Source organism: Macaca mulatta, chromosome 7 (assembly GCF_049350105.2).
Source record: "Macaca mulatta isolate MMU2019108-1 chromosome 7, T2T-MMU8v2.0, whole genome shotgun sequence".
Lineage (NCBI taxonomy): Eukaryota > Metazoa > Chordata > Mammalia > Primates > Cercopithecidae > Macaca > Macaca mulatta.
Genome location: NC_133412.1, coordinates 25560034 through 25587983, shown reverse-complemented (window position 1 = coordinate 25587983; position 27950 = coordinate 25560034). Strand labels below are relative to the sequence as shown.

General features: G+C 40.3%; 1 protein-coding gene across 3 annotated transcripts in view; it reads right to left on the bottom strand.

The window, feature by feature from the left end:
• SLC12A1 (solute carrier family 12 member 1) overlaps positions 1–27950 on the bottom strand; it is a 102725-nt gene that overhangs the window by 52376 nt on the left and 22399 nt on the right. For all 3 annotated transcript variants that reach the window (XM_015142174.3, XM_015142175.3, XM_028850893.2), the window contains exons 6-15: positions 26034–26173; positions 24858–24968; positions 22610–22721; positions 20428–20555; positions 13979–14063; positions 10692–10843; positions 8583–8690; positions 8139–8262; positions 5581–5682; positions 3424–3579 (exon numbers count right to left, since the gene is read on the bottom strand). In XM_015142174.3, the coding sequence (XP_014997660.3) occupies positions 3424–3579; positions 5581–5682; positions 8139–8262; positions 8583–8690; positions 10692–10843; positions 13979–14063; positions 20428–20555; positions 22610–22721; positions 24858–24968; positions 26034–26173 (1218 nt within the window). The remainder of the gene's footprint in view (positions 1–3423; positions 3580–5580; positions 5683–8138; positions 8263–8582; positions 8691–10691; positions 10844–13978; positions 14064–20427; positions 20556–22609; positions 22722–24857; positions 24969–26033; positions 26174–27950) is intronic.

Below are 27950 nucleotides of genomic sequence, written 5' to 3'. Positions count from 1 at the left end.
AGACTGGTCTCAAACTCCTGACTTTGTGATCCACCCATCTCCGCCTCTCAAAGTGTTGGGATTATAGGCGTGAGCCACCGCGCCTGGCCCAAATTCTTAAATTGAAAAGAGAAGCAGCATTTCTGTATACACAGAAAGTGTGCAGTAATCTTTATATTTTGAACAGTAAAACTGAATAGCATGGGAATTCTTACTTCTAGAATTCTATGAAGAAGGTCAAGGTTCTTTAGCAAACATTTTAGTTTGATCTGTGAGAAGCTAATCCTTAATCTTCATCATAAGGGAGATCAGCTCTACCATCCCTCCCCCCCAACTCCCCTCCTTTTGTTTTTGAGACGGAGTCTTGCTCTCGCCCAGGCTGGAGTGCAGTGGCACCATCTTGGCTCACTCCAAGCTCTGCCTCCTGGGTTCACGCCATTCTCCTGCCTCAGCCTCCCAAGTAGCTGGGACTACAGGCACCCGCCACCACGCCCGGCTAATGTTTTTTTTGTGTGTTTTTAGTAGAGATGGGGTTTCACCATGTTAGCCAGGATGGTCTCGATCTCCTGACCTTGTGATCCACCTGCCTCGGCCTCCCAAAGTGTGCATGAGCCACCGTGCCCGGCTTTTTTTTTTTTTTTCTTTTTTACAAATTTAAGTATTAAATGGATCTTCCAAGGTTTATGAGAGGAAGTCCCTGGCAAGAATGTACAGATACACCCCAGATGACAGACAAAACCTATTCTCCTGGAGATCCAGGGAAATGGGTGAATGATAATTATCTGGAGATAAAGAAGATCAATATTGATTAAGTGTTGATGGTGCATCAGGCATTAAGCATACCTTAGGCCATTTATTTTAAATAGGGATAAAAACTCTGCTAGTCAATTGGACGTTTATATGTAAAAAGTGAACCTTGAACAATACCTCACATCATGTACAAAAATTAACTCAAAATGGATAATAGACCTAAATATAATTTCCAAAGCATTTAAACTTCTAGAAGTTTGTGACTTTTGATTAGGAAAAGATATCTTAGATCAGATGCAACATGGTAAGCCATTAAAAAAAAAAAAAGATAAATTAGACTTCACAAAAACTCAGAAGTTTTATTCTTCAAAACAAATTGTAAGGAAAATAGAGAAACCACAGATCCAGAGAAAATATTTGCAAAACACATGCTACTAAAGGATTTGTGTCCAGAATAAAGAACTCTCATTACTGAATAATAAGAAAACAACTAAAACATGAGCAAAAGATTTAAACAGACACTTGACTAAAAAAGATATATGGATGGCAAATAAGATGTTCAACATCGTTAATCATTGGGAAAATGCAAATTAAACCACAATGAGGTGGCACTACACATCTATTAGAATGGCTTTTAAAAAATCAACTGGCAATAATACATGCTGACAAAAATGTGGAGCATCTAGGACTCTCATTCATGGCTCGTAGGAATGGAAAATAATACTGCTACCACAGAAAACAGTTTGGCAGTTTCTTATAAAGTTATATATACACTTACTATTTAATCATAAATCCCACTACCAGATATTTACCCAAGGGAAAAATGAAAACATAAGTCCACATAAAGTCCTGTGGACCTAAACTGAAAACAACTCAGATGACCATCAACTAGTGAATAGAATTTAAGAATATATGTGATGTATTCATACAATAGAATCCTACTCAGCGACACCAAAGAATAAACCACTTACATATGCAACAGCATGGATAAATCTAAAAGCATTCTGCTAAGTGAAAGGAAGTCTTCTCAAAGGCTATATCTTGTATGTTTCTATTTATATGGTATTTTGGAAAAGGCAAAGCTACAGGATCAGACATCAGAAAAGCAGCTGCCTGAGGCTAAGTTGGAGGGTGGAGATTGACTACACAGGGGTATAAGGGAACTTGTGAGGATGATGGAAATATCCTGTATCTTGATGATGGTTACAACACTGTACAAGTTTGTCAAAACATACAGACAGCCCATTTAAAAGGGATGAATTTTTCCATATGTAAGTTATACATGATGTTAACAATATGTAAAGAAATAAATAAAAGCTAAACAGACCCCTCCAAGGTAGTTACTACAATCTCTGCTTTACTGACAGAGTAAGGGAACGGAGAATGTGAGGGTGGCTCTGGGTTTCCCTGCACCGCACTGTCTGCAGCCCCTCCTAGATTTAATATCCCTGGTACTAAAGTCAACACCCAAAGTTCAGATCCAACTGCTTCTTCAATTGATTAGCCTGTGCCATCTTCCTGTTGCTCACAACATCAGATTCTTTGGCATGACCTTTAAGTTTCTTATTTATCTGGCCCCCCATCACTCTTCCAGGCTCCCTCTGTGATCCTTCTCCCCATCACTCAGGAACCTTCTGTGTGTTGAAGGCCTTGAGCCTTCCCAAATATGCTGCCCCGCACTTGTATGTGTCCTTACTGTCATTCATACTTCACCTTCTGCCCAGAATACCATTCCCCGACTCTGATTAACCAAACCCCACTTGCTTGCTTTTTTTTTTTTTTTAAAAAAAACTTATTTATTTATTCATTTAAAAAATATTCGTTAAATGTCCACTGAGTGTTTGACTCTGTGAACATAAGTTAGGAACCAGAAAGTTTTCCTGGATAACTCCAAAGTTAATCCTTCCCTCCCCTTTTCTCAGCAATTTGCTCATATTACTCTCATAGTGGTTACTATTTTGTATCATAATTAATTCCTTAAGTGTGACTCTGTGAACTCCTTGAGCACAGGGACTATGTCTAATTTATCAGGACATCAGAAACAAAGTGAAGTAATGGAAAGCTTGTCGGGTTGGTTTGGTATCATACACGTGCTGGTTATATGGTCAGATCCATCACATCCTGATTATTACTTTGGTAAGTAGTCAACTCTTTGAACCCCAGTTTCTTCATCTGTAAAATGGCACTAATAGTATTGTGAGGATTGAATGAGTGCATGGTATATAACAGGTGTTCAACGAGGTTAACTATTGCTATTATTATTATTATTTGAGATGGAGTTTCGCTCTTGTTGCCCAGGCTGGAGTGCAGTGGTGTGATCTCAACTCACTGCAACCTCTGCCTTCTGGTTTCAAGCGATTCTCCTGCCTCAGCCTCCTGAGTAGCTGGGATTACAGACACGTGCCACCACGCTCGGCTAATTTTTGTATTTTTAGTAGAGATGGGGTTTCACCATGTTGACCAGGATGGTCTTGAACTCCTGACCTCGTGATCCACCCTCCTCAGCCTCCTGAAGTGCTGGGAGCACAGGCGTGAGCCACTGTGCCCAGCCCCAACTATTGTTACTATTATATTCCATGATATTATTAATATCCTCCTTACATATGCCTCACCTAAGCACATAAAAATGCTTAATAAATGAGCAGTTAGAGAGTGATTTGGAAACCCTATTCCATACAGTCCTTATTATCTTACCTGGCTTCTTATAAGTCACATAGACATAGAGGAAGAATTCAATGACATAGGTGATGACAGCTGCCCACCAGTTGATGACAAACATGACTGCACAGCACAAAACAGCTCCAAAAAGAGATACCCACATGTTGTAGATTCCATACGCAGGTCTCCATCCTGAAAATAAAATATGCAGAAGGAAAACTTCCACTCTACTACGATCATGCCACCGACTATTATAAGAATGCAGGTAACGTGCCTTTTTCGTGACATAAAGAATCAGAACTTTTAGGTCAATTTCCAGGCTCTGTGCTTATTTTCCTATGATCTTGGGTCCCTGGTCTATGAAGATGGTACTTACACCAAACAGAATGCTGTAAAGTTTAGGAAATGTTAAGCATCTGAAAAATGTGCCATTCAGGACCCTCCATACTCCATGCTCCTGACCGTCTTCCCAAACTTCCAAACCTTAAGCATCTGGTATTTATGCCATCAGGAGCTGAAAAGAGGCAGGAGGAATGGGAAGAGTGGGATCTACTAGGTGGGGAGGAGAAAGTTCTTGGTTGTCCGAGAAAGAAAAAGTGAAGAAAATGGGTTTTTTGCTCCCATGGAGAAGGCGGAGTAATCATCAAGACTCAATCTGCTTGACTTCCTGGTAGCTCTTCCATTACCCTAAGAGGACAGTGTTTGCCTTTTCAGAAATAATAATTGATGAATAAATCAGGAGAAATGGCTTTTTAAACTCAATGGCTAGCAAAGGCTTCTGAAACCCAGTGTGTTAATATGTCATGCATTTTGCAATGAAAATATTTCTCACAGTGTGCACATGCATGGGGGTTTTCTGTGTTCTCTTAGTTTCCTGAAATGGAAGCAACTGGAAGACAGTATGGACAGGAGGGAAAAGCTCTGATTTGAAGGGCACCTTTTGTTAATGAATGGGGTACGTTTTAATATAGGAGTTGCCGAAACACAACAGAACTTTACGTGTTTGGGAGCAATTTCCTAAATGGCCACAAGATGGACATAGCACTGCAAGAACATCATTGAAAATAGCCTTTTTTTTCTCTGAGTCTAGCTTCCCGTCCCCGTGTGTGTGTGTGTGTGTGTGTGTGTGTGTGTGTGTGTGTGTGTGTGTGAGAGAGAGAGAGAGAGAGAGAGACAGACAGACAGACAGACACAGACAGACATTTTCTGGGTTTGCGTATCCATGTGTCTCCCTCTATATGCTTTTCTATATTTTCCTCTCTCTCTCCCCCTCTTTCCCATTCTCCTTTTCACTCTTTTCCCTGGCTGTCTACTATTTCACCTTATTTGTCAAAAGTGGCCATAACATGGCATGGAGTCACACATTTCTGTGTTAACAAAACACACAAAGAAACAGAAAGTCCTCTGCTACTTTCTGTAGCCTAGTATTCATTAGATTAAGGTTGGTCTTCCATCTATATTTTGTCTTATTGGCAGCAAGTTTTCCAAAGGAGGCTTAATATCTTGTCAGGCCCTGAATGAGTGGAAATGTGTTTATATATCCAGTAAAAGTTCTCAAGGTGGAGATCTTTCTGAAGGTAGGTAATGACAAGTCTCTATTCTGGTAGGAAGGTAGAAGAAACTGTAGTGGACAATGAAAGCAAAGAAGAGGTGAGGAGTAACTAGAAAGGGGAAGGCTCTTTGGTGTGAAATTTTGAACAACTTTAAACCACAGCTCAAAGGGTGCACTGATGCCACCAGCATCAATGCAGCTTGTCTACATTGCCTCCACTCAGCAGGTAATTATGGGAACTACTCATCCTTCTCTTCTGCACCATGGGCAGGAAACAAATTGATAGTTAGGAAGTTTCAAATATATACATTAATTCCACTTCTGTGGTCACTTTCACCCTGGAAATAAATAGTGGTGTTTTTCTACTGCTGAAATAAATGTGGTTTCTCTTGCAATGAATAATTTATTGCCACGAGAGAAAATTGACTTTACGGTTGGTCAAAAAGGCCATTGCTCAAATGATTCTTTTTCTATTTCAAAACTCATCCCCAAACTCACCAAAATAAAGTAGATTACGCTTCCCACTAGGATATAAGGAAACATATAAACACAGATTGAACACTTTTCACTGACTTATTTCGTTTTATTGAGACAAACTAACTGTTTGCTTAGGCATATTTTAGTTTTGGAAGTCAGCTTACCTGGAGATTTGGCATAAGAGGCATGGAAGCAGGAGAAATTAATAAGTGCATATGAGGCCAGGAAAAAGTTGGAGATGATGGGAGCAATGGTGTTGAGTTCCGCTGTAAAAGTAACAGAATTGAACATGTACGTATGAGTGATGAGACCAGGGGCTGAACAGCTGTTACAGCCTGGAAGCTTGACTTTATTTGGAAATTGAAAACATAGCGAGCATCTGTCAAAGTTTAAGAAGTTAGTCATTTTTCTTTGGGGGATACATATTTACTCTTAGCTAGGGTTTCTATAAAGTAAGAAATAAAAAAGTCTACCAATCAGAAAATAGACAATTGAGACCCCTACCTACAAAATGTTCAAGTGGCAATGGGTAGGTGTGGGACTGGGCATACAATTAACTCCCCTGCAGCTTTTCTGGAGGCATCTAATCCTGTGTTCTTTAACTGTTATGTATGCAATAAATAGGCTCTGCAGGATATTAGTTAAATACCAGTGCACCGAAAACTCCCTAGTGGAAATCTCCCTGCATAGACCCAGTATGTGTTCTCTGATTTTCAGGACTCTTTGTCATTCATACCTTTTCCACATCTCTAGAGAGTTCTGCCTCTCAAGGCTAGCCAAATATATTATTATTATTATTATTATTATTATTATTATTATTTTGAGATAGAGTCTAGCTCTTGTCGCCTAGCCTGGAGTGCAATGGCACAATCTCAGCTCACGGCAACCTCTGCCTCCCGGGTTCAAGCGACTCTCCTGCCTCAGCCTCCCTAGTAGCTGGGACTATAGGTGCCTGCCACCATGCCCAGGTAATCTTTGTATTTTTAGTAGAGACAAGGTTTCACCATGTAGGCTGGGCTGGTCTTGAACTCCTGACCTCGAGTGACCCGCCCACCTCAGCCTCCCAAAGTGCCGGGATGAACAGGCATGAGCCACTGTGCCTGGTCCAAAAATACTTTTGCCTCAGGAGTAAATATCTGGTATGATTTAATTCCAGTTGGATTTTTTACTGGGCAATACAAGAAAAAATATAGAGACATCATCCTTTATCTGAAGGTCAGACACCTATCACCCTCAATGATGCAAATGATGCAATGGTGCAAGTGATGCAATGATGCAAATGCAGGCAGCTGGGTGTGATTCTGGAACATGGATACTGACAAGAAAGTAGGCAAAACAGCTGCCATGATGCTTATGCGTGGAGCCAATCCACTGGTTCTGAAAGAATGATTTTAAATGATATTATCTAATGTATACAAGACTTTTAAAACTTTGGTTGCTCACTCACTTAAATGCAGCATGAGGCAATGATTTGAGATCTTAAAGGCTAAATTACATAATTGAAACATCTCCATATGAAATCACTTTTTTTTTTTTTTTTTTTTTTTTTTGAGACGGAGTCTCGCTGTGTCGCCCAGGCTGGAGTGCAGTGGCCGGATCTCAGCTCACTGCAAGCTCTGCCTCCCGGGTTTTTACGCCATTCTCCTGCCTCAGCCTCCCGAGTAGCCGGGACTACAGGCGCCCGCCACCTCGCCCGGCTAGTTTTTTGTATTTTTTAGTAGAGACGGGGTTTCACCGTGTTAGCCAGGATGGTCTCGAACTCCTGACCTCGTGATCCGCCCGTCTCGGCCTCCCAAAGTGCTGGGATTACAGGCTTGAGCCACCGCGCCCGGCCATGAAATCACTTTTAAGTTAATTTTTAAAAATCTAACAAACACAGAGAGTTACAAATGCCCTTCTTCAGCCTCATACAAATGCTATGAGGATTCATGAATTATAGTCCCTTCCTGAGTTCAACATGTAATGATGAGGAGCCCTCATTGCTTGGCACTGCCGTGCTGAAGAAGTCTCTGCCCGCCTGTGTGTGGCTCCCAAAGTCCTCTGCCTTCTGCTGCTTTTCCTCTGATATGCTCATCAGCAAAGGTGAGGCCTTAGGGAGGAGTGAGACATGCGCAAGTTTAAGTTGATGAATGTGCCTCTCCAAGATTATGTAGCTGTTTCTATATCACCTGGGGAGAGGAAGCCAAGATTATAGTCTAGGTAAGTGGTTCTCAAATACCAGTGGTCTACTTGAAATGTAGACTTGTGAAATGTAGACTCCTTACCCTCAGAGAGTCTGACTCAGTTACTCTGGAATTGGGCCTGAAGTCTCCGCACTCGCCCAAACACCCCAGGTGATTGCGATATAGATGCTCAGTGGATCACATTCCCAGAAACACTAACAGGCAATTCAATTCTGCTAGCCGTCAGGTCAGTAGTTATGGCAGCTGGGGGAGACTCTAGATTTAGACAGTTTCAGGCAGGTGGGAAGAAGGATTCAGCTGCCTTTGGTTGGATGGATTTCGAACACTCAGATTCAAAGAATAGATTAAAATTCAAAGTCTACCTCGAGTTCCTCAAAGGCCCTCTACACACAAGGATTTCTCATTTCCTTCTTAGATGCCAGTATTCCCAAATGGGATCCTAAACATGAAACGGGTAGTTTTTCAAACTAAAAGGAAAGCCCTATGAATAATCAGAAGAATTCTTTGGTTTTCAATCAAAACAAGAAAACTTTACAAACCAATAAGAATAAATGCCATGGCTATAAGAAAAGTGAGAATATATCCTCTCAGGGGTTCATTGTTTTTCCCATATCCCTTTGCAAAAAACTGCAGAGCTTTGTAGATGTTGTCCTTGCACAGAGCCTAATGGAAAAGAAGAGAAGACATTTGTCATTTATAGCTATGCACAGTCATTTTCTCTAGGTGATTCAAACGGGAAGATTTGGGGAAAGATTAAGTGATACACAAGATCAGGCACAAGTTAACACTGCACTTTATCATTCTTTATATTATTTGAATCGATCTTGACTATATGGCAGACATAGTACTTGAGCCAGATGCAAACATTAACTGTTTCAGAAAATGATGGAAAATGATTGCCAGTGAGAATGAATATTTCAGCTTGCTTCACATTCTGTGGAAACAGCAATAGGGAGAAGCACAAGCTGTTGTGCTTGTATTACCTGGAACACTTTGGGTGCGCTGACAAGGGAAGCCAGGGCGGAGGAGAGCGTTGCAGAAAAGATTCCCGCAGTGATGAGGGGGCCAAACCCTGATACCATGCTCATGACCTTGAGAAGAGAGGTACAAGTGAGGAGACTTCCTGTGATTTGGAATCTATTTCATAAGCAAATTGCTTTCAGCTAGATTTTTTCCCCCTGCTTCTTTCTCACTTTCACATTCTTGTTTGTTTGTTTGTTTGAAACAGAGTCTCGCTCTATTGCCCAGGCTGGAGTGCATTGGCACGATCTTGGCTCATTGCAACCTCTGCTTCCTGGGTTCAAGCGATTCTTGTACCTCAGCCTTCCGAGTAGCTGGGATTACAGGCACCTGCCACCACGCCCCACTAAATTTTGTATTTCTAGTAGACACGGGATTTCACCATTTTGGCCAGGCTGGTCTTGAACTCCTGACCTCAAGTGATCTGCCCGCCTCAGCCTCCCAAAGGGCTGGGATTGTAGGCATGAGCCACTGTACCTGGCCCATTCTCACGTTCTTAATTTTATTTTTTAAAAATAGAAATGGCCTTTTTGGTTATTTATAAGATAATAAATGCTCACCGCAATATATCCAGAAGATACTGGAAAAAATAAAGAAGGAAATGGTTTCAAGGATTTTGACATTTTCCCCTCTGTTCTTTGTGGCCATATGTTTCTTTGATGATGGGGAATTCTATCCAGCAGAAAGCAGTATTTTAATACGGTTTGGGGAGGGGCTCAGCTGTTTACTAGTCTTTTTACAGCCGTTAACCTTTCTTCTTCCTGCACACAGAGGCTTTTCAGACCTTTGCTATTTCTGTGCTCATTAAACATAATTTTAGATCTGAGACATGATGTGATTCTATCAATTTAAGTCATATTTTGGAATAATGACTTCAGTTGAGTTAATTTCTCTTTGTGGGTTGTTAAAACAGAAGAGTGAAGCTTTCACGACAAATTTACTTCTCCCTCTGCTCACCAATCATGCAGACAAATTAATAGGTTTAAAGTCCTACAGCTTTCCTAACTTCCATTGTTACTTCCCCCTTATTTATCTTCCCTCTGGCACTCACAATTTCTCTCTTAGCCTTGTCTTCCAGGCTCTCCAGGGCCACCTCAAAGGCTTTGTCTAAGCTGAAGGCCGTATATGAAATGCATTCCAAGATTTCTCAATGAACTTAAAACAGAACTATCATTTGACCCAGTAATCTCTTTACTGGGTATATATCCAAAAGAAAATAAATCATTCAACCAAAAAGATACAGGCACTTGTATGTCTAGTGCAGCACAATTCATAATAGCAAAGACATGGAATCAACCTAGATGCCCATCAGTGGTGGACTGGATAAAGAAAATGTGGTACACATACACCATGCAATACTACACAGCCATGAAAAGAATAAAATCATGTCCTTCACGGTAACATGGATACAGCTAGAGACCATTATCCTAAGCAAATTAACACAGGAACAGAAAACCAAATACAACATATTCTCACTTATAAGTAGGAGCTAAACATTGAGTACTCATGAACATAAAGTGGCAACAAGGGACACTGGGGACTACTAGAGGGGGGACAGAGGATGGCAAGGGTTGAAAACTAGCTATTGAGTACTATGCTTAGTACCTGGGTGAACTACTTACAATGAACAGAGGCTACTTGTAATACCCCCAAATCTCAGCATCACACAATACACTCATGTAACAAACCTGCACATATAGGATACTCCCCGAATCTAAAATAAAAACTAAAATTATAAAAGAAAGAAATACATAACAAGTGCTAACTAACCTAAGTTCCTTTCCACCATGAAATCTTGCACAACTGACTGGAAGACACATAGTGCCAGGAGATGATCTCTCCCTGGTGATGCAATTCATACGACTGCCTATTGTCTCTGACCACAGGAAATGTAACATAAGATTCGCTACCATGTAATGCCTGTATGACTCCTTTCCCTCCCACATGAATCATTCCATGCTGGATTCTTATCAGCCAGTAATCAATCAGTTGCAGATTCAGAAATCTTACTCTATGTGACATTCAAAAAATGAAAATAATGGCAATGAACATTTTTAAATTTTGCTTCAAACCTGGAAATTGTTCATCAGTCCGTACTGACATGGTTCATGTCGACATCTTGAGAAGTCATAGCCCAACCCACATGCTGCTGAACCATTGCAGTTCATCCCAGAAATGATGGTGTCATTCATGTTCCCGGTGGCATCTCGGACCACACAGGCCCCTGTGGAAACAACCGTGGCTTGTTATTTCTTTATAAGGTTCTGGTCCCCTAGGGTTTTCTTCTGAAAACATAGTTTACTTTGAGTCTGCAAAGGTCCATTTCTTAGCCTCTGTTCACTGTGGGTAGTTCTTGATAACTGGAGGCTCCCATCTGCTGAGCCCTGGGGTTTCCCCTTTTCTGTAACAGGCTGCCATTTCAACTGCCTGTGTGACTTAGATTTGAGTGGTAAGAGACTTGGGAGTTGACACTCAGTCTTAATTTCTTATCTCTTAAAACTTGCATGGTAGCCCTTGGTACATAACACATACTCAATACATATGTCTGGCTTAGTACTAACGACTGGATGTTTTTCAAGTAGAAGGATTTATTTCCTCATCTGCAAGAGAGCCAAGGGGTGGCATTATGGAATTCTATTATAGCGATTAAGAGAACGCAGCCCCTCTTTTCAACTAATGATATTCCTTGCATAATTTATAAAACAGAGTTATAGTTCCACATTATATGCAGTTTTAATGGTTTAAACAGTAAAGGAAATGTTTTAGGATAAAATATTCAGATTTCCTAGGCAATGGTCAAATAATATTGATCTAGTATCTATCTTAGTTGATCTATTCCATTATTTTCATGCATTTGAGTGTATCTGTCATTTTCTACTATAGCATTCTATGATGAACATCTTCGTGTGTAAACTTTTTCTTCTAGGATAGATTCTTAAAAATAGAATTATGGTCATTTAAAAGACTGCTGATATATATTTTAATCACTGGCATTCCCTTATGATTTTTTCTAACTAATCTTTGCCGTGTTTTTGATAGGATTTTTGAAATATATGAATATATGTGTGAAGTATATATAAACTTTTCTGAACTACATGAAGGATAAATACTTTACAAACTAAATGCCAACCAATAAAACTGCTTTGGTTTTCAAACTCTACCCAGGGTGGATTCTCATGCCTTGCTAATAATACCTTTAAGACAGGTCCCAGAGACAGGAATAAATGTGATTCTTGGCCATGGAATCCACATTCTTTGAATTTGGGAGACTTAAAAATCATAGACTCTTTTTTGTTTGTTTGTTTTTGTTTTTGAGACAGAGTCTCGCTGTGTTGCCCAGGCTGGAGTGCAGTGGCACGATCTTGGCTCACTGCAACCTCCGCCTCCTGGGTTCAAGCAATTCTCTGCCTCAGCCTTCCAAGTATCTGGGATTACAGGCGCCTGCCACCATGCCCGGCTAATTTTTGTATTTTAAGTAGAGACGGGGTTTCACCCTCTTGGCCAGGCTGGTCTTGAACTGACGTCATGATCCACCCTCCTCGGCCTCCCAAAGTGCTGGGATTACAGGTGTGAGCCACTGCACCCGGCCAATCATAGACTCTTTTATCTGAAAGAGCCATTTAAAATAATCAGTGAGGGATCCTTTTTATCATAGTCCTGAGAGGTAGCCTGCCAGCTTCTACTTGAACGCTTGAAATTATGGATGTCAATTACCAAGTCAAACTATCCTTTCATATTTTACCTGTTTGCATTGTTCATTTATGTTGAACTGAACTCTTTGAATCATGTATTTTAACCTCTGCATAACAGATCTCTCAAAATTCCCATGAAGCCAGGCCATGAGTCGTTATTTGTACTAATGACAGGACATTGACTCCATGACTGTCCTTCTCCTATGCTGGGCAAGTGTAGAAATGTATATTTTTCCATCCATTCAGGGCAAAACTTGAAGGTCTGAAATCAGGTCTATAACTTTACTCATTCTCTCACTTTAACTGTAATAAAAAAGAAAACCACTAGGGAAATTTAACTTTAGTGGTTTCAATGTCATTTAAAAATGTGTTGATTTCCTAAGGCACTGAAACAAAAAATCTCTTTACATGTAACTACACTTGGACATGCCCTAACCATACATTTATCTACCTATTTATTGATTTTTGACACATGGTCTCACTCTGTTGCCCAGGCTGGAGTGCAGTGGTGTGATCACAGCTCATTGCACCCTTGACCTTCCAGGCTTAAGCAGTCCTCCCACCTCACCCTTCCCAGTAGCTGGGATCATAGGTATGTGCCTCCACGCCCGGCTAATTTTTTATTTTTTGTAGGAATGGGGTCTCTCTATGTTGCACAGGCTAGTCTTGAACTCCTGGGCTTAAGCAATCCTCTGGCCTCAGTCTCCCAAATTGGGATTACAGGCATGAGCTACTGTGCCCAGCCCCGACAATACTTTGAACAAAGTTATCAGATTTCCTCAAACTAGAGACAATGAGACAGGGAAGGATTTAAGTTCATTTTTTTTTTATCTCCAGAAGCCAACTGTAGGTACATGCACCTTCTCAATTTCTCTTATAGTAAGCGGAAGAGGACTGTGACGTACCCTTTGGCTTCATGGTGGTCCAGCCTAAAGCTTTTTCCCCTGTTGTACACGGAAGACAGTTTTCTTCTCTAAATGTTGAGAAACCTCTTCCTTTCCTACTATGCCAAAAGTATGAGGCAGCCCCCAACCAGGAGGAGGTGTGACTGTAGGCAGCAGGTGGAACGAAAGTCAGCCTCAGGAACAGCAGGTGAGTACACATATTTTCTGTTCACTGAGCAATGTAGGGGCTGGCCGCCCACACTGCCAGCAGCTGGGTCTTGTTCTGATATGCTGCCAATTGGTGACGGTGACATTTCCATATTAAGGATAGCAGTGCAAGGATGAGACACAGTCACAAATTCCACATCTTTCATACTTTCCTAAGGCTGTTTTTAGGTTTGAATGGTTTTGTTTTTCACTTCTTTTCTCTATTCTGTTTCTCTCCTGCCTCCTAGAACAAGGGAAGTGTGTGCTGGAAGTGGTGGCCTCCTTAGCAGTGGGATTATCATCAAGGGTAGTAAAATGGGACCCTCTTTGTGTTCAGGTAGAATGACAACCTGATTAGCTTTATTCTAGCCCTGACCCAGAGATGCCTGTATTACAGCTTAATTGCATTCAAATCCCTAAAGTGTCCAAATCATTAACATTAAGGTACCAAGAAGGGAATTAAAATGGTTGCCTTTTAAAAAGCTTTGTATTTATGCTTCATTGAAAGCCCACTAGATGTGAACAACTGGATCCCTCGTAATTCTGACATTCGAACACTAGAGACGTACCACTTACCTACACAAATTGCAACCCCTAAGTAGGCAACAGTGGTGATGAAAATGGCCAGCATGGTTCCTCTGGGGATGGCGTCTTGGGGATCCTTTAAAAAAATAATGTGGAGGTAGAAGAATACAGAGCAGAATAAGAACCATAGATCACTTGGAGTTATTTTCGCATTTTCAGATTTTTAGGCTACCCATCCTGAGGCAAGTTCTAAGAAAAGATCAAGCAAACGGCAAGTTGATAAGCTCGAGCTTTATTTTAGACAAAGACAAGGTGTGCAGAGTGAATAAAGAAATCTGTAAAACTTTCAGCTGAACAGAAGAGATCTCTAACTGTCCAGAAGGAAGTTTCTCTAGAAAAGTATAGTAGGTAGTTCACTCACCAAGGCCTCATCCTTCTCTTTATCTCCTATGAATGTCATTTAGATGTATTACATCTTGAATTTGTAGGGGAAAACATACAAACATATCTGGCATGTTGATAATATCTCTGTATGTATTTGTTTTATACTGAGCTTAAGCTTGCCTTTAAAAAAATCACTTTTGACTGAGTGAAAAGGATGATCTACTTACTAAATTCTTCAATCCCTTAAATTCCCTATTTGAAATCGAGTTCAGAAATATCTGCAATGGGAGATATTTAATTTCCATAAGCAGACATAAAGAAAGAGGCAAATTCAAGCTTATACCAGAAAATGGGCTTTTCTCTTGCTTATAAGTGTATATACATTCACTAAGTTGATTTCACATCATACTTAATTTACCATTTTATATCCTATTTGGGGGGCATAAATCATATAAAATCAATTTTTAAGTAGCATATTGAATTGTATTCAACTCAACTTAATAGAGATTATTAAATAGAAATTTTAATGTCTTCACTTTTACAGGACAGGGCCTGGCACAGAGTAGGAGTCAATAAATATTGAATTGAAGAAGGCACAATATCAGCAGGTATGAGTCCCCCAACCAGAGCACATTAGACTCATCAATACAAATAAGCAATCACTGCAGTCAAACAAAGTTTGTGCTTTAAAAAGAAAACTAAAATGTGCTGAACGAGTCCGTCAAAAAGGTTATACATAGTGAATGTAGACTCACTTGACAACTGAAAGTCACAACTGAATCAAGCAAACCTCCCCCACATGGCAGTAAGCTGGCCCTGTGGAACCACTCTGTGATCATTAATTCCTCCGCACTCTTCTAGGAGTATCTGCACACAGGGTTTGTTCTGACACGTACATACCCAGTCTCTTCCTTCCAAACTATTGTCTTCAGTGTGGCAGGTGTATGAAATGGGGCAGTGCACAGAAGGAAAAAGAAGGCAGTCATGACTATGATGAATACCCTAATTTATGTTATCTTCCCAAATTTATTTTATTGATGAAGAATTTCTTGAGATCTGAGTAAAATGTAAAGAACTGACAGTGGGAAAAACAGAAAAAAATATATATATAACATTTATGCATATTTATTTATATATATATATGGATAACAGATGTGAAGATGGAAGGCAGTCTTGTACCTAAAACACAAAAACTTAGTTTTTGGCCAGGCACGGTGGCTCACGTCTGTAATCCCAGCACTTTGGGAGGCCAAGGCGGGCGGATCACCTGAGCTCAGGAGTTTGAGAGCAGCCTGGCCAACATGGCGAAACCCCATCTCTACTAAAAACATAAAAATTAGCTGTGCATGGTGATGTGTGCCTGTAATCCCAGGTGCTCAGGAGACTGAGGCACGAGAATCACTTGAACCTGGGAGGCGAAGGTTGCGGTGAACTGAGATTGCGCCACTGCACTCCAGCCTGGGCGACAGAGTGAGACGCTGTCTCCAAACAAACAAACAAACACCCCACAAACTTAGTTTTTATTTGCAACTATCTGCTACAAGCTCTAAAATGACTTAACAGGAGTCACATGAGGGTCGATCATGACTCTAAGACATTATTATTTATTTATTTATTTTGACATGGATTCTTGCTCTGTTGCCCAGGCTGGATTGCAGTGGCTCAATTGTGGTTCACTGCAGCCTCAACCTTCCCATGCTCAAATGATCCTCCCACCTCAGCCTCCCAAGTAGCTGGGATGATAGGTGTGTGCGACCCTGCCCAGCTATTTTTGTGTGTGTGTTTTGTAGAGACAGGGTTTTGCCATGTTGCTCAGGCTGGTCTCAAACTCCTGGACTCAGACAGTCGCCCACCTTGGCCTCCCAAAATGCTGTGATTATAAGCATAAGCCACCTTGTCTAGCCATGATCCCAAGACATTAACATGTAAATCTGGATGCCAATATATTAGTGTATGATTAGATATTCACATTGTCTGGTCTGGCTAGCTTCTCCTTAGATAGAGCTCAGGAGGACTTTGACAAATTATTGATTTTCACTTGAAATGTAGTTTCCATCCACAAGCAGTAACCCAAAACCTAACCTTCTTTATCTTTTTTCATTAGACATTTTATTTTTCCTTAGGACAGAATGCAAGCAATCTATTAGATCCCTGCTTTCTCAGTATGTCAACCACATCCTAATTTTGCTTCTCTGAAATCACTTCTTGATTAGACTTGGGTATTTTCTAAATCTTCTCCCAGGTACATATTTAAAGATCATCTATTAGTGCGTTATTAGCAAATGTAAGGTTCTGGATTTGTCGCATGCCCTTGTGCCTGTGAGCTTCCTTCCAGAGGAGGATTCTGAGGCTGTGAGTAGAGATCAGGACCCTGCCTACCCTATAGTGTGTAAACAGTAAATGTTTCCTAAATTGAACTGAATCCATTATGTTTTATTTCTAGGTTCACTTTCAAAGAGAAATAATATCTATAAGTACTGACGTTTCCTCCCCATTTCCCAACATATTGTCACCTCCCAGAACTTAACATGGTTGGCCCCTCCGGCTTGTGACCACGTTATTACTTCTCAAAGCATTCTCCTCTCTTGATTTTCATGACCCCACTGTCTTTTGATTTCTCCTGCTTCTTAGCTCTGTCTCTTTTTTCTTCATGGACTTGCTTTTTACCATTAATACTTTGAATATCTGTGTCTCCCTGAACGCTGCCTCAAACCTCTTCTCTCTCCCCTTTTGCACATACCTGCATTAACTCATCCATGCCATGGCTGCCAGTCCTGCCCTAGCTCCTTTCAGAGCTCCAGACTCATACATCTAGCTACCCACTCACTAGACATCGCCACCCCATGTCCTTCTGCCATTTCAACCTCAATAGACAAATGTGAGCTTCCTTTCCTCATCTACTATACTGTGGAATCAATTCAACAGGTTACAACCAGCATTAAAAGAATGCAATAGAATAGAACTGATGTGAGAATATCAGAAGGCATTGCTTGTAATAAAGTAGAGAACCATTTGGGGAAAATTTTCTAAGTGTGCACTTGGTTGTGATGTATAATGTTTTCTTACAGTGGGTCATTGTAAAAAACATTTTTTTTTTCTATTTCTTCTCCTAACTCTAACAAAAGCTGATATCTTTGGTTCTTTTCCTCTGCATGGCCTTAAATCAGGCCCATGTTGTCTTTTGTCCAGACTATTATGATAGTCTCTAATTGATCTTTCTGCCTCCAGTCTTCCTGCCTATTACACCCTTTCCCCACCTTCCAAACCACCCTCCACAAGCTGTTAGCAGGCTCTCTATAAAACACATATTTGATCATGTTACTCCTTTGTCTAACCTCCTTAGAATCTCCAGCTAGTTTGGGGATAATATCCAAACTCTACTGTCTGTAGTTTAGAGGACCCCTGAGTTCTGTATATAGTAAAAGTATATAGTATATAGTAGTGTATGTGTTAAAAGTTAAACTTAATTATAAAATCATAAAAGTATTTTTAAATAAAAAGAATGCAACATTCTACGATAATGTTATGACCATGTATGCCCCCAAAGTCCTAACAGGCCATTGTTTGTAGTTCTTTACATGTGAACTCAGAATCAGAGATATCTCAGTAGAGGCTGCTAAATAAATAAAAACTTCTTCACTAACATAACAACCCTAAATCAAGTTAACACTTATTTTGAAGGGGGAGGAATTTTAAGTCTTGTCTTTTCAGACAGAAATAATATCTTCTCTTTCTTTGCTTACTCCCAGAGTACCTAGGGCACATAGAAAATTCTTTATAAATATGTTTCTTAACATATTAATGAAGGATGACATACGCTACTCTGCACATAAAATAATTCTCAGTAGCAGCATCTTTCTCGGTGCCTTTTTACACCCCATTCCTTCCGTTTCAAATGTTCCTCTCTTCTTTGTCCTGTTGGCAAACTCCTGTTCATCCCTCAAAACCTGGATTGAGTGTCCCCTCTTCTGAAAGTCTTCCTTTACTTTTGAGGGGACAGGCAATTGCTGCTTCCTCTTTCCTTTGCACTTGATTCTACTCTTGCTTGTTCTAATTCATGTAAGGGAAGTCTGTCTCCCCCTTCGACTTTGAGCTCCTTGAGGGACAGGTGAAGCTCCTTGCTTCTCAGTACCTGGTGTGAACAGGCACTCAGTGAGGGCTAGCTAAGCGGAACTGACTGCTAAACATCTGATACAAACTTGTTTTTAAGGAGTCTAAAGAAAGAACAATATTCTTTACTTTAAAGATGTGTTTATAGTTTGCAGAAATTTAAATCAGTGACCTCTGATACTCTCCCAGAGCTGAGAAACCAGAAGTTCAACATCCATAGCTAAATTTCATTCAGCAGTGATACTACTTGAATCATTTTGAACAAGTTTCTTAACTTTTCTGCACTTCAGCATAATATTTTTATGCCATATTTCTGCTTGAGAACTTACCATAGCACTGTGGCCCTTAATATAAAAAATCTAAATGCCTTTATTTTATTTACTCAATTAGTATTTATTGAGGCTGTGCTAGCTTTGAGGATATAGCAATGAACAAAATCAAAGGGAAAGTCTCTGCTTTCATGGAGTTATGTTCTAGGGCAAGCGCCTCTGGCTCAAGTCCCTCCAATAGCTGTTTCCCTTTGCCTTCAAGGTGATCGAGCCCCATCAGGGTTTCTCCAGTTGAACTGTAAGAGACTTCTCACTGTTTCCAGTTTCCTCATGCCTGACTATCCTTTCTGCCTGGAATACGCTATATTTCTTCATCAATAGTCAGCATCCAGCCTTTGCTTTATGTTCAGGTTCAAAAGTTATTTCTTTGAGAAAATCATCCCTGATTAACTTAACAATTTTTTTTTCAGTATTTTTATTTCACATCCCACTTGGACAATGCATATGGTTTTCATGTATGTATATTTCTTGACGAGTCTTGAAAATATTTCTTGTCTTCTAAAGTTGATCATAAATTTGTTGAGGTAAAACCTGTGGCTTCTACTTTGTGTGTGTGTGTGTGTGTGTGTGTGTGTGTGTGTGTGTGTGTGTTAGAAACAGCTTATTGTTCCCTGATATACATCCTCACTTTCCTCCTTTTAATACTAGAACCCCCTAAAATTTTATCTGGGCATGTGGCTGCCCAGATAGAGACTACATTTCCCACCCTCCATGCAACTAGGTAAGGCCACAAGACTAAATTCTGGCCAATGGAATGTCAGCAGGAGCGATACATGCAAGTTCTAGGAATTGCTTGCCCTCTACATGCTTATCCCCCTTCCCATGGACTGGAATGTGACCTTGCAGATAGAGGGCAAGCCCCAAAGTAACGGTGAAACAAAGAGGTTATCTGGGTTCCTGGGCTACCTTTTGGAGCAGACCTTTCTTATACCACTGGATGGCCTATGGGCTTGATTTAACATAAAATGTTTATTTATTTATTCATGAGTATATCAAGACTAACCAAGAAATATACATATGTTTTATTTATTTTTGTTTTTTTTTAAGAGATCAGGGTCTTGCTGTATTGCCCAGGCTGGCCTCAAACTCCTGGGTTCAAGCAATCCTCCCACCTCAGCCTCCCAAGTGGCTGGGACTATAGGTGCATGACACTGTGCCCAACTGAGCTAGACTTTGTGCATTAAAACCTGCATCTTGTTTAGGCCACTGTTGCTGGTCTTTTATAACGTTACCATATCCTAACTCATACCATGCTCTTTGCAGTACTTCACACAGAATAATAAGTGGGAAGCTAAGTGAAAATGTGATTATTTCCCTTTGTTTTGTTTTGTTTTTACTTTTACAGGAAAATATTCTCATTCATTTGGGTTTAAAAGAGAAAGGACGGTTCTGGCATTTTTTTCACTGAACTACATTTATTTTGGGGAAATATGATACACGATCACACTACTCTGTTCTTCTGATATCACCAAATAAGACTTTTGGAAGAATTATCTGGAATAGAAATCTAAATGTGGCATTAAAGGAAAGAACTTTTAAGTCATCAGGAAATCTTACAGAAACATACAGTTTGAATATATAGGGTGATATGGTCACATTTAACCTCTCTAGCTCCTTGTGCTACCCACCAACTGTACCACCACGTCCCAGGACTGCAAAGCAGAGCAAACAACGTACCTCCAAATCTCCTGAGATATTGGCACCAGCAAGAATCCCAGTAGCTGCTGGGAAAAAAATGGCAAAGACAGAGAAGAAGCCTTCACCCTTTGTGAAGCGTGGCCCAAAGTTTTCTGCAAATATTGATGCTGCAACATAAATTATAAGAAGGTTATCATGTAGACATTTTTCACAGTGTAGGAGATTAAGTCACGGTCGGCTTCCCTAGCCCTAAATGCAAATACATTCCTATGTTCTAATTTTTTTTTTTTTTTTTTGAGACAGAGTCTCACTCTGTTGCCCAGGCTGGAGTGCAATGGCGTGATCTCAGCTCACTGTAACCTCCACTTCCCAGGTTCAAGCAACCAAGCGATTCTCCTGCCTCAGCCTCCCAAGTAGCTGAGATTACAGGCACCTGCCACACACCTGGCTAATTTTTTGTATTTTTAGTAGAGACGGGGTTTCACCATGTGGGCCAGGCTGGTCTCGAACTCCTGACCTCAGGGGATCCACCCGCCTCAGTCTCCCAAAGGGCTGGGATTACAGCCATGAGCCGCTGCACCTGGCCACATTCCTATATTCTAAATGGAATGAACTTCAAGATGTGGTGTACTCCTGAGGAACTTTATGTTAATATTTGCCAAAAGTCAAAATATATATCGTAAGCTTTTAGATCTCTATGACATCGTTCTGAAAAATCAGTTTTTGTGCCAACAGAGATCCAGGCTGTCTGACTTTTTTGCATCTAGAAAAAGTTGAAAGAGGAGGAGATGAAGAATTCTCTCACGACCACACTGGCATACCCACAAATGCACCACCACACACATACACACACACACAACTACATTCTCACACGCATAAATACCATAAACAATCAATACACTGGTTTTCAATGCCTTTTTTTTTTGTAGTTGAAGAACCTTGTGGGTGAGTCCACTTTACAATTTTGCTACTAATGTATGAATCTTTTTACTCTTTACTCCTGGGTAGTAGATCTTAGCTGCTTATACCAAATCCTCAGTATGGGAGAATATTATGATGAGGAGCTTTGTTAATAAGATAATACCATCCCACAGGTTGTCACCAAATTACTCAAATAAAAAGGAAACAACCTGGAAGAAAAACAGGAGGAAGAAAGAGAAAAGAAGAGGAAGAAAAATGTGAACAAAAGAATCTGGGATGGAAAAATAGGAAAAAAAGGCTTAAAGAAAAAAAAATATGGTAGGAGTGGGAAGGAGGGAAAATAATAGAAAGGAAAAGGATATTAACATGCAAAGTGAACCAGAAAGTCTTTATGAAGAAAAGGAGTCAGGAAGAAAGAGATATGTGATATCAAAAAGAAATAAATACTGACCACTGAGTAAATAATGAAGGGAAACATTTAAAGACTCAAAAGTGGATTCTTGAGCAAGCTAGAGGGAAAAGAAAGGCAAGAACGGATAGAAGGAGTAAAATAAGGAGAGAAAGAAGTCAGATTTCACGCTCTGTGATATTATCATAGGATGCTACACTGAGTAACTCCTGCAGTCTTTTCTGCCTGAAAGCCTGACAGTGATGCTTCACTAGGTAATGCTATGGGAAAGCAAGGTGCAAACAAGTCTAGCAGGGAGAAAGAAATGCCTATGTTTGACTTTAGTGCTCTGCAGTGGCTGAACAAACTGAGCTGTGTCTCTGTTTCTGCTATTTGACAGCAACAACAAAAGGTTTACAAAGCACTTTTGCATTGCAAAGCACATTTTGAGAAACTGTCTTATTTGTTTCTCAAAATTCTGTCAGGAAGTTCTCATTATTGTCCACGTTTTGGCAGGAAAATCTGAGACCCAGTCACATTAGGTGTTCTGTCCAGCTGTTAAGTGGCAGAGTTGAGACCCAACCTTGGGTCTCCTGAATCCAACACCAGGCTCTTTCCTGGAGAAATTTACTATCCATTTTATCACTAGTGAAACTCATATATTTTCTGGTTCTAAAACCTATGGTGTGCCCAGATTTGCTGGTGAGGTACTGGGTTTCAGAAGAGAATGATAGTTTTTGCCTCTATTATGCTTCCCCAATGCACTTCCCATTTCTTTTGAGCTTCCGCATCCACAGGTAACTTGAAAGGGGAGCCAGGCATTCTGATGGCTGGGGTTGGGGTAATGGGGATGGTGACGAGGAGGGCAATGGAGAAGTATTCAGTGAAAAGCAACCAATTTATTCCATGTACCTTGGTAATTAAAGAAACCTCTGGACTTTTTCTCATTGTTGGATGGAATGACAGTTCCAATGAAGAAGTTTGCAATAGCAATGAGAAGAATGACCAGAAGAATCACTTGGGCCTGGAATGGCAAGGTAAAAGGAAACCAAATTAGATTTATTTAACAACTTTTTACACAATTGTAAAAGTTAGAAGTGTCCACTGCAGAAAGACTCCATCTGATTATTTCAGTTAAATCTCTGCTACCCAGAGTAGGTAATAAGTGCATCCTTATTAGAATGGCATGTAAACAGGCCTTATTCTACTTGGATGCATATACCACATTTTTAATGGAGCACGTTTTGGGCACTTCAAGGTGACATTTCTGTAACACTCTAAGTAGCAGGCGGGTAACTTCCACCATTGTCCCAGGAATGTAAATGAAGCCAAAAGTTTTAACACTGATAGACTTGAGGGGGTTTTGTTTGTTTTCGGCAGAGCACTTATCGGTTGTTTCTGTTCCCAGTGCTAACTGCAGGAGTTCGAGAATGCAGAATGATGAACAGAATTCCTGTGATGCCCAGTGCACTTGACGTCAGGCTACCACTGTGTGCTCAGCACAAGCAGTCTGCAAGGTTGACTGGCCAGATGGTCCTTCCTTCAGCCCCTCCAATGCTGCAAGGTGTTTATGGCTTGGTGTTGCCATATGCTGTTTCCTTTACCTGGAAAGCACTTCACTCTACTCCTTGCATAGCTATTTCCTTCTTTTCATCCTTTAAGTCTTAGTTACCTCCTCAGAGAGGACTTTCTTGACAATTTAATCTTTTATGTTTTATTATTTTATTTTGTTTTGTTTTCCCGAGATGGAGTCTCACTCTGTCGCCCAGGCTGGAGTGCAATGGCGTGATCTGGGCTCACTGCAACCTCCACCTCCTGGGTTCAAGCAACCCTCCTGCCTCAGCCTCCCGAGTAGCTGGGATTACAGGCATATGCCACCCTGGCTAATATTGTATTTTTAGTAGAGACAGGGTTTCACCATGTTGGCCAGGCTAGTCTCGAACTCCTGAGCTTGTGATCTGCCCTCCTCAGCCTCCCAAAGTGCTGGGATTACAGGTGTGAGCCACCGTGCCCAGCCCATTTAAATGGGAGGCTTTGGCTGTCTTTCCACGTCTCATGACCGCTTGAGATCCAGTTACTTCCTCCACAGGCATGTAGGAATACTTTCCATTGCACCGGTCACTTGAGGGAATTACAAAGGAGGCAAAAGAAATGTTTCCCATCATTCAAAAATTTGCTATCCATTTTATCACTGGTTAAACTCAGAGATTTTCTGGTTCTGAAGCCCATGATGTACCCAAATTTGCTGGTGAAGTACTGGGTTTCAGAAGAGAATGATAGTTTTTGCCTCTTATGTAGGTGCCTCCCACCTGTATAAGTCAATAGAAACATTCCTACATGGCATTTATTTATAGATTATGCATTCACACATTCAACAAAACTTCAGTAAGTGCCTACCACGTGTTGAACATTCTTCTAGGCACTGATACTCACCTGTGACCAAAACAGGCCTAATCCTTACGTATGGTCTACGAAGAGATCAATAATAAGCAAGCAAATAAAGAAATAAATATAAAAAGGGAATTCGTGAAAATTAGTATCAACAGGACACTGTGATTGAAAAAACATAGGAGAAAAAACATAGGAGAACCCTACTTTAGATAACTTTATTCCCTGAGCGAGGCAATGAAGTTTAGTAGCAGTAGAGGGTAGCATTTAAAGCTCCAGCTCTGTAGTTAGAGTGCCTGAATTTGAAACCAGTTTATATCTCTGTGGCCTTCAGTAAATTGTGTAACCTCTCGGTGCTTCAGTGTCTTTATCTTTTGCAAGTTTCTTTGGCAAGCTTCCAACACACTTGCCATTTCTCTTGGGCTTTTGCACCCACAGGCAGCTTGAAAGAGGAACCAGGGTTTGTGATTGAAAGACCCAGGCTTCCAACGTGCACCGCTGCTATGATCATAAGGGGTCTGTGCATAAGGCAGCCGCTTTGGTGAAAGCACAGAGAGACAAAATACAGCAGTCACGTGACTCATGAGCCCTGAGTCATGACTGCCTGGGCTTCGTGTTTGCAGGCTTGGTGTTCCACCTAGCACTTGCCTGCTCATTTCACCATAGCAGGTAATAACAGCAATTCTTTTTGAATATGGAGTTCCTTCTACTCCTGTAATCTATTCAGGACCTGACTAACCACTGTTGATAATATCATTTTTGAGAAATTTACCTTTGCCTCCCATTCCATTCCAGCTACTGAAATTCCTAGAAGAATCACCACTGTGATGGAGCCTATAATCCGGATGTCGTTGGTTGGATCCACCATCATCGAATCACTCTCCTGGGGAAACAAATTTGTAAGTGCTTAGAGATACAGCTCTTTGCATGTGAGTCTTATTGCAATGTTTAACTGTAAAAAGAGTTACTATACAATTACACCTGGGGCCATATAGGATAATAGAAAAATGGAGTATTCATAAATATATGAAGATAAAAATACCTAACTTTTTTTTTCTGTGATAATAGGCCTTTGATAGTCAAGGTTAGGAGTTAGACATTTTAGAATTCATTCTAGCTTTTGAAGCCGTTGTAGTACTAAGCAAAAATATGTATACACATACATACTGTGTTTTATTTCAGAAGAATGACTAGTTATTTCTGTGTGTCAAGGGGAATCCTAGCAGAATAAAAATGAATGGTTTACAGTGTAAATACTGAAAGTTAAGTGGCGTCCTATTTAAGAACAGATGACACAAACCTGATAATGCATCTCTTGAAGGTAATATACCTTATGAACTGTAAGCTTATTTATTTATCTAATTTTTAACTAGAGGTACTTTTTCCAATTGAATTCACTGAATGCTACCATTACTATGAGAAAAGGACTAGAAATTAGTTGATATATCAGCTAATGAATGTGCTTGCACATACAACATCCTCCACTGGGCACCTAAACTAGGAAATGGCTAGTTTTCTGGAGTGAGTTATTTTAATTTTTCAACTTTCTTTCCTTCTGGAAATCTATAACCATCATCATAGTACTACTGTTGACAGCAATATCCATTATTTATCTGATGTTTCCTATTTTACATAGTATTTCATGTACATTATTTCATTTGATCTGTGCCACACTTCTGTGAAATACATACAACAGTATTATTACACCATGTTATAGATTTGGAAAACAAAGTCTGGAAGAATAGAGGAACTAATCCAAACCTTCTTGGCTGGTAAACGCGAGAACCTAGACTCAAAGCCAGATCTTCTGAGGCCAAGCCCAGGCTCCTTCCACTATATTTATCTTTTTTCCTCTCATTTAGCTGTAATGATATCCCCTAGTGCCCTGAGAAGGCAAACTAAACTAAATTGTGCTGCTTGGCAGAAAAAAAGAAAAACTTTTAATTACCTTAAGAAGATCTACTACAGTCTCAGCAAATCCCACCACATACATAGCAACAGCCACTGCATTAGCAAAAGCAAAGATCAGGCCTATTGACCCACCGAACTCGGGCCCTAAACTTCTGGAAATAAGATAGTAGGCCCCACCTGAAACAAGAAATGAACATACTTTACATTGAGGAATTGCTAGTTTATATGACCAAATGACTGTGACTATCTGAGAACATTTATAGTGTGAATTATTTCAATATTAATATTACAACTTCCTAATAATTTTAGGAATCCTGTGTTACCCAGTGAATAACATAGCCCTTCTTGGTATTCTGTACTTAATCTACAATAGAGGTATCCTGACTTAATGAAGCCCAATCTATTAAAACCTAAATGCAAAAAAGCTACAAATAAGAACATAGCAAACTTTACCAAGAAATGTGTTGACTTTATAAAAATATCATTAGAGTATTCAAATTAATAATGCAACTGAAGTAAAATTATATATAAAAAATTTCCAGGAGTAGGAAAGTCTAGGTAGAAAATGGAGTAGGTGGGCCGGGCGCGGTGGCTCACGCCTGTAATCCCAGCACTTTGGGAGGCCGAGGCGGGCGGATCACAAGGTCAGGAGATCGAGACCACGGTGAAACCCCGTCTCTACTAAAAATACAAAAAATTAGCCGGGCGCAGTTGTGGGCGCCTGTAGTCCCAGCTACTCGGGAGGCTGAGGCAGGAGAATGGCGTGAACCCGGGAGGCAGAGCTTGCAGTGAGCTGAGATCCGGCCACTGCACTCCAGCCTGGGCGACAGAGCGAGACTCCGTCTCAAAAAAAAAAAAAAAAAAAAAAAAAAAAAAAAAAAGAAAATGGAGTAGGTGAAGTTTATCTTTGTTATTCTAACTTCCTTTCTGTTGTGTATACATGTACTATATATATACATACATATATAGATATTTGTACATATATACAATTTCCTGATATATATGTACTGCATAAAACAAGATATCTGTATTATCCATTCTATAAATCAAACTTGCTTTTCTATGTTTTTAGTGAAAGAAGGCATGATGTATATATATATAAACATATATATACAAAACATATATAGGTACATATGTAAAATTTTCTGATATATATGTGCTGCATAAAACAAGATATCTATAAAGTGTGATATATTATTCATTCTATAAATCAAGCTTGGTTTTCTATGTTTTTAGCTCAAGAAGGCATGATTATTGCTAAATACCCATATATGTATGGGTGTGGCCAGTAGGTCCCTTGCCTGTTGGCCACTGAGAGCACGATGTTTGGGAGTGGCAAGTGGGAAGAAAAGTGGGGAGGGTCTGGAACAATTACTTCTCCCTTGGACATTGAAAAAGTAGTTCTATTAAATATATATAGTTGCATACTTCGGTGCACATGAAGCATTGAACTCGATTGCTCAACTGCCTAGAGGGGTACCTAGGGCAGCTTATTGAAGGTGAAAAGGACTAAATGTTAGGAGGTCTGATTATCACAGACCATAGTAAGATTGACTTCCTATATAGAGGTGGCCTTGGAGGTGGGCAGAGTTGGCACACGAATGACAAACAAACACACCTAAAAACAAAACAAAATTACTTTTTGCTGAGAAGAAATTTGTTTCACTATAGTAACTCTTTTGGGCTCAGGAGTCAAAGTCCTCTCTAAAAATGTCGCATATTGTCTGGGTGGAGCAAATCCCCATTATTTCCTTAATACAGATTACCTGAAACAAATGAGCTAGCCAGTTACCTAGGTGGACTGGGTCAACATGAAAGACAGGCAGAAGATGAGAGTGGACGTGTGTCGTGGGCAGGATGGTGTTTTAGAAGGCCCTGAGTAGGAAGACCTGGATAAGGTACCCAAGTTGAGAACCAGAGAAACCAAAGGGGAAAGTGGGGGCGAACAAAGGAA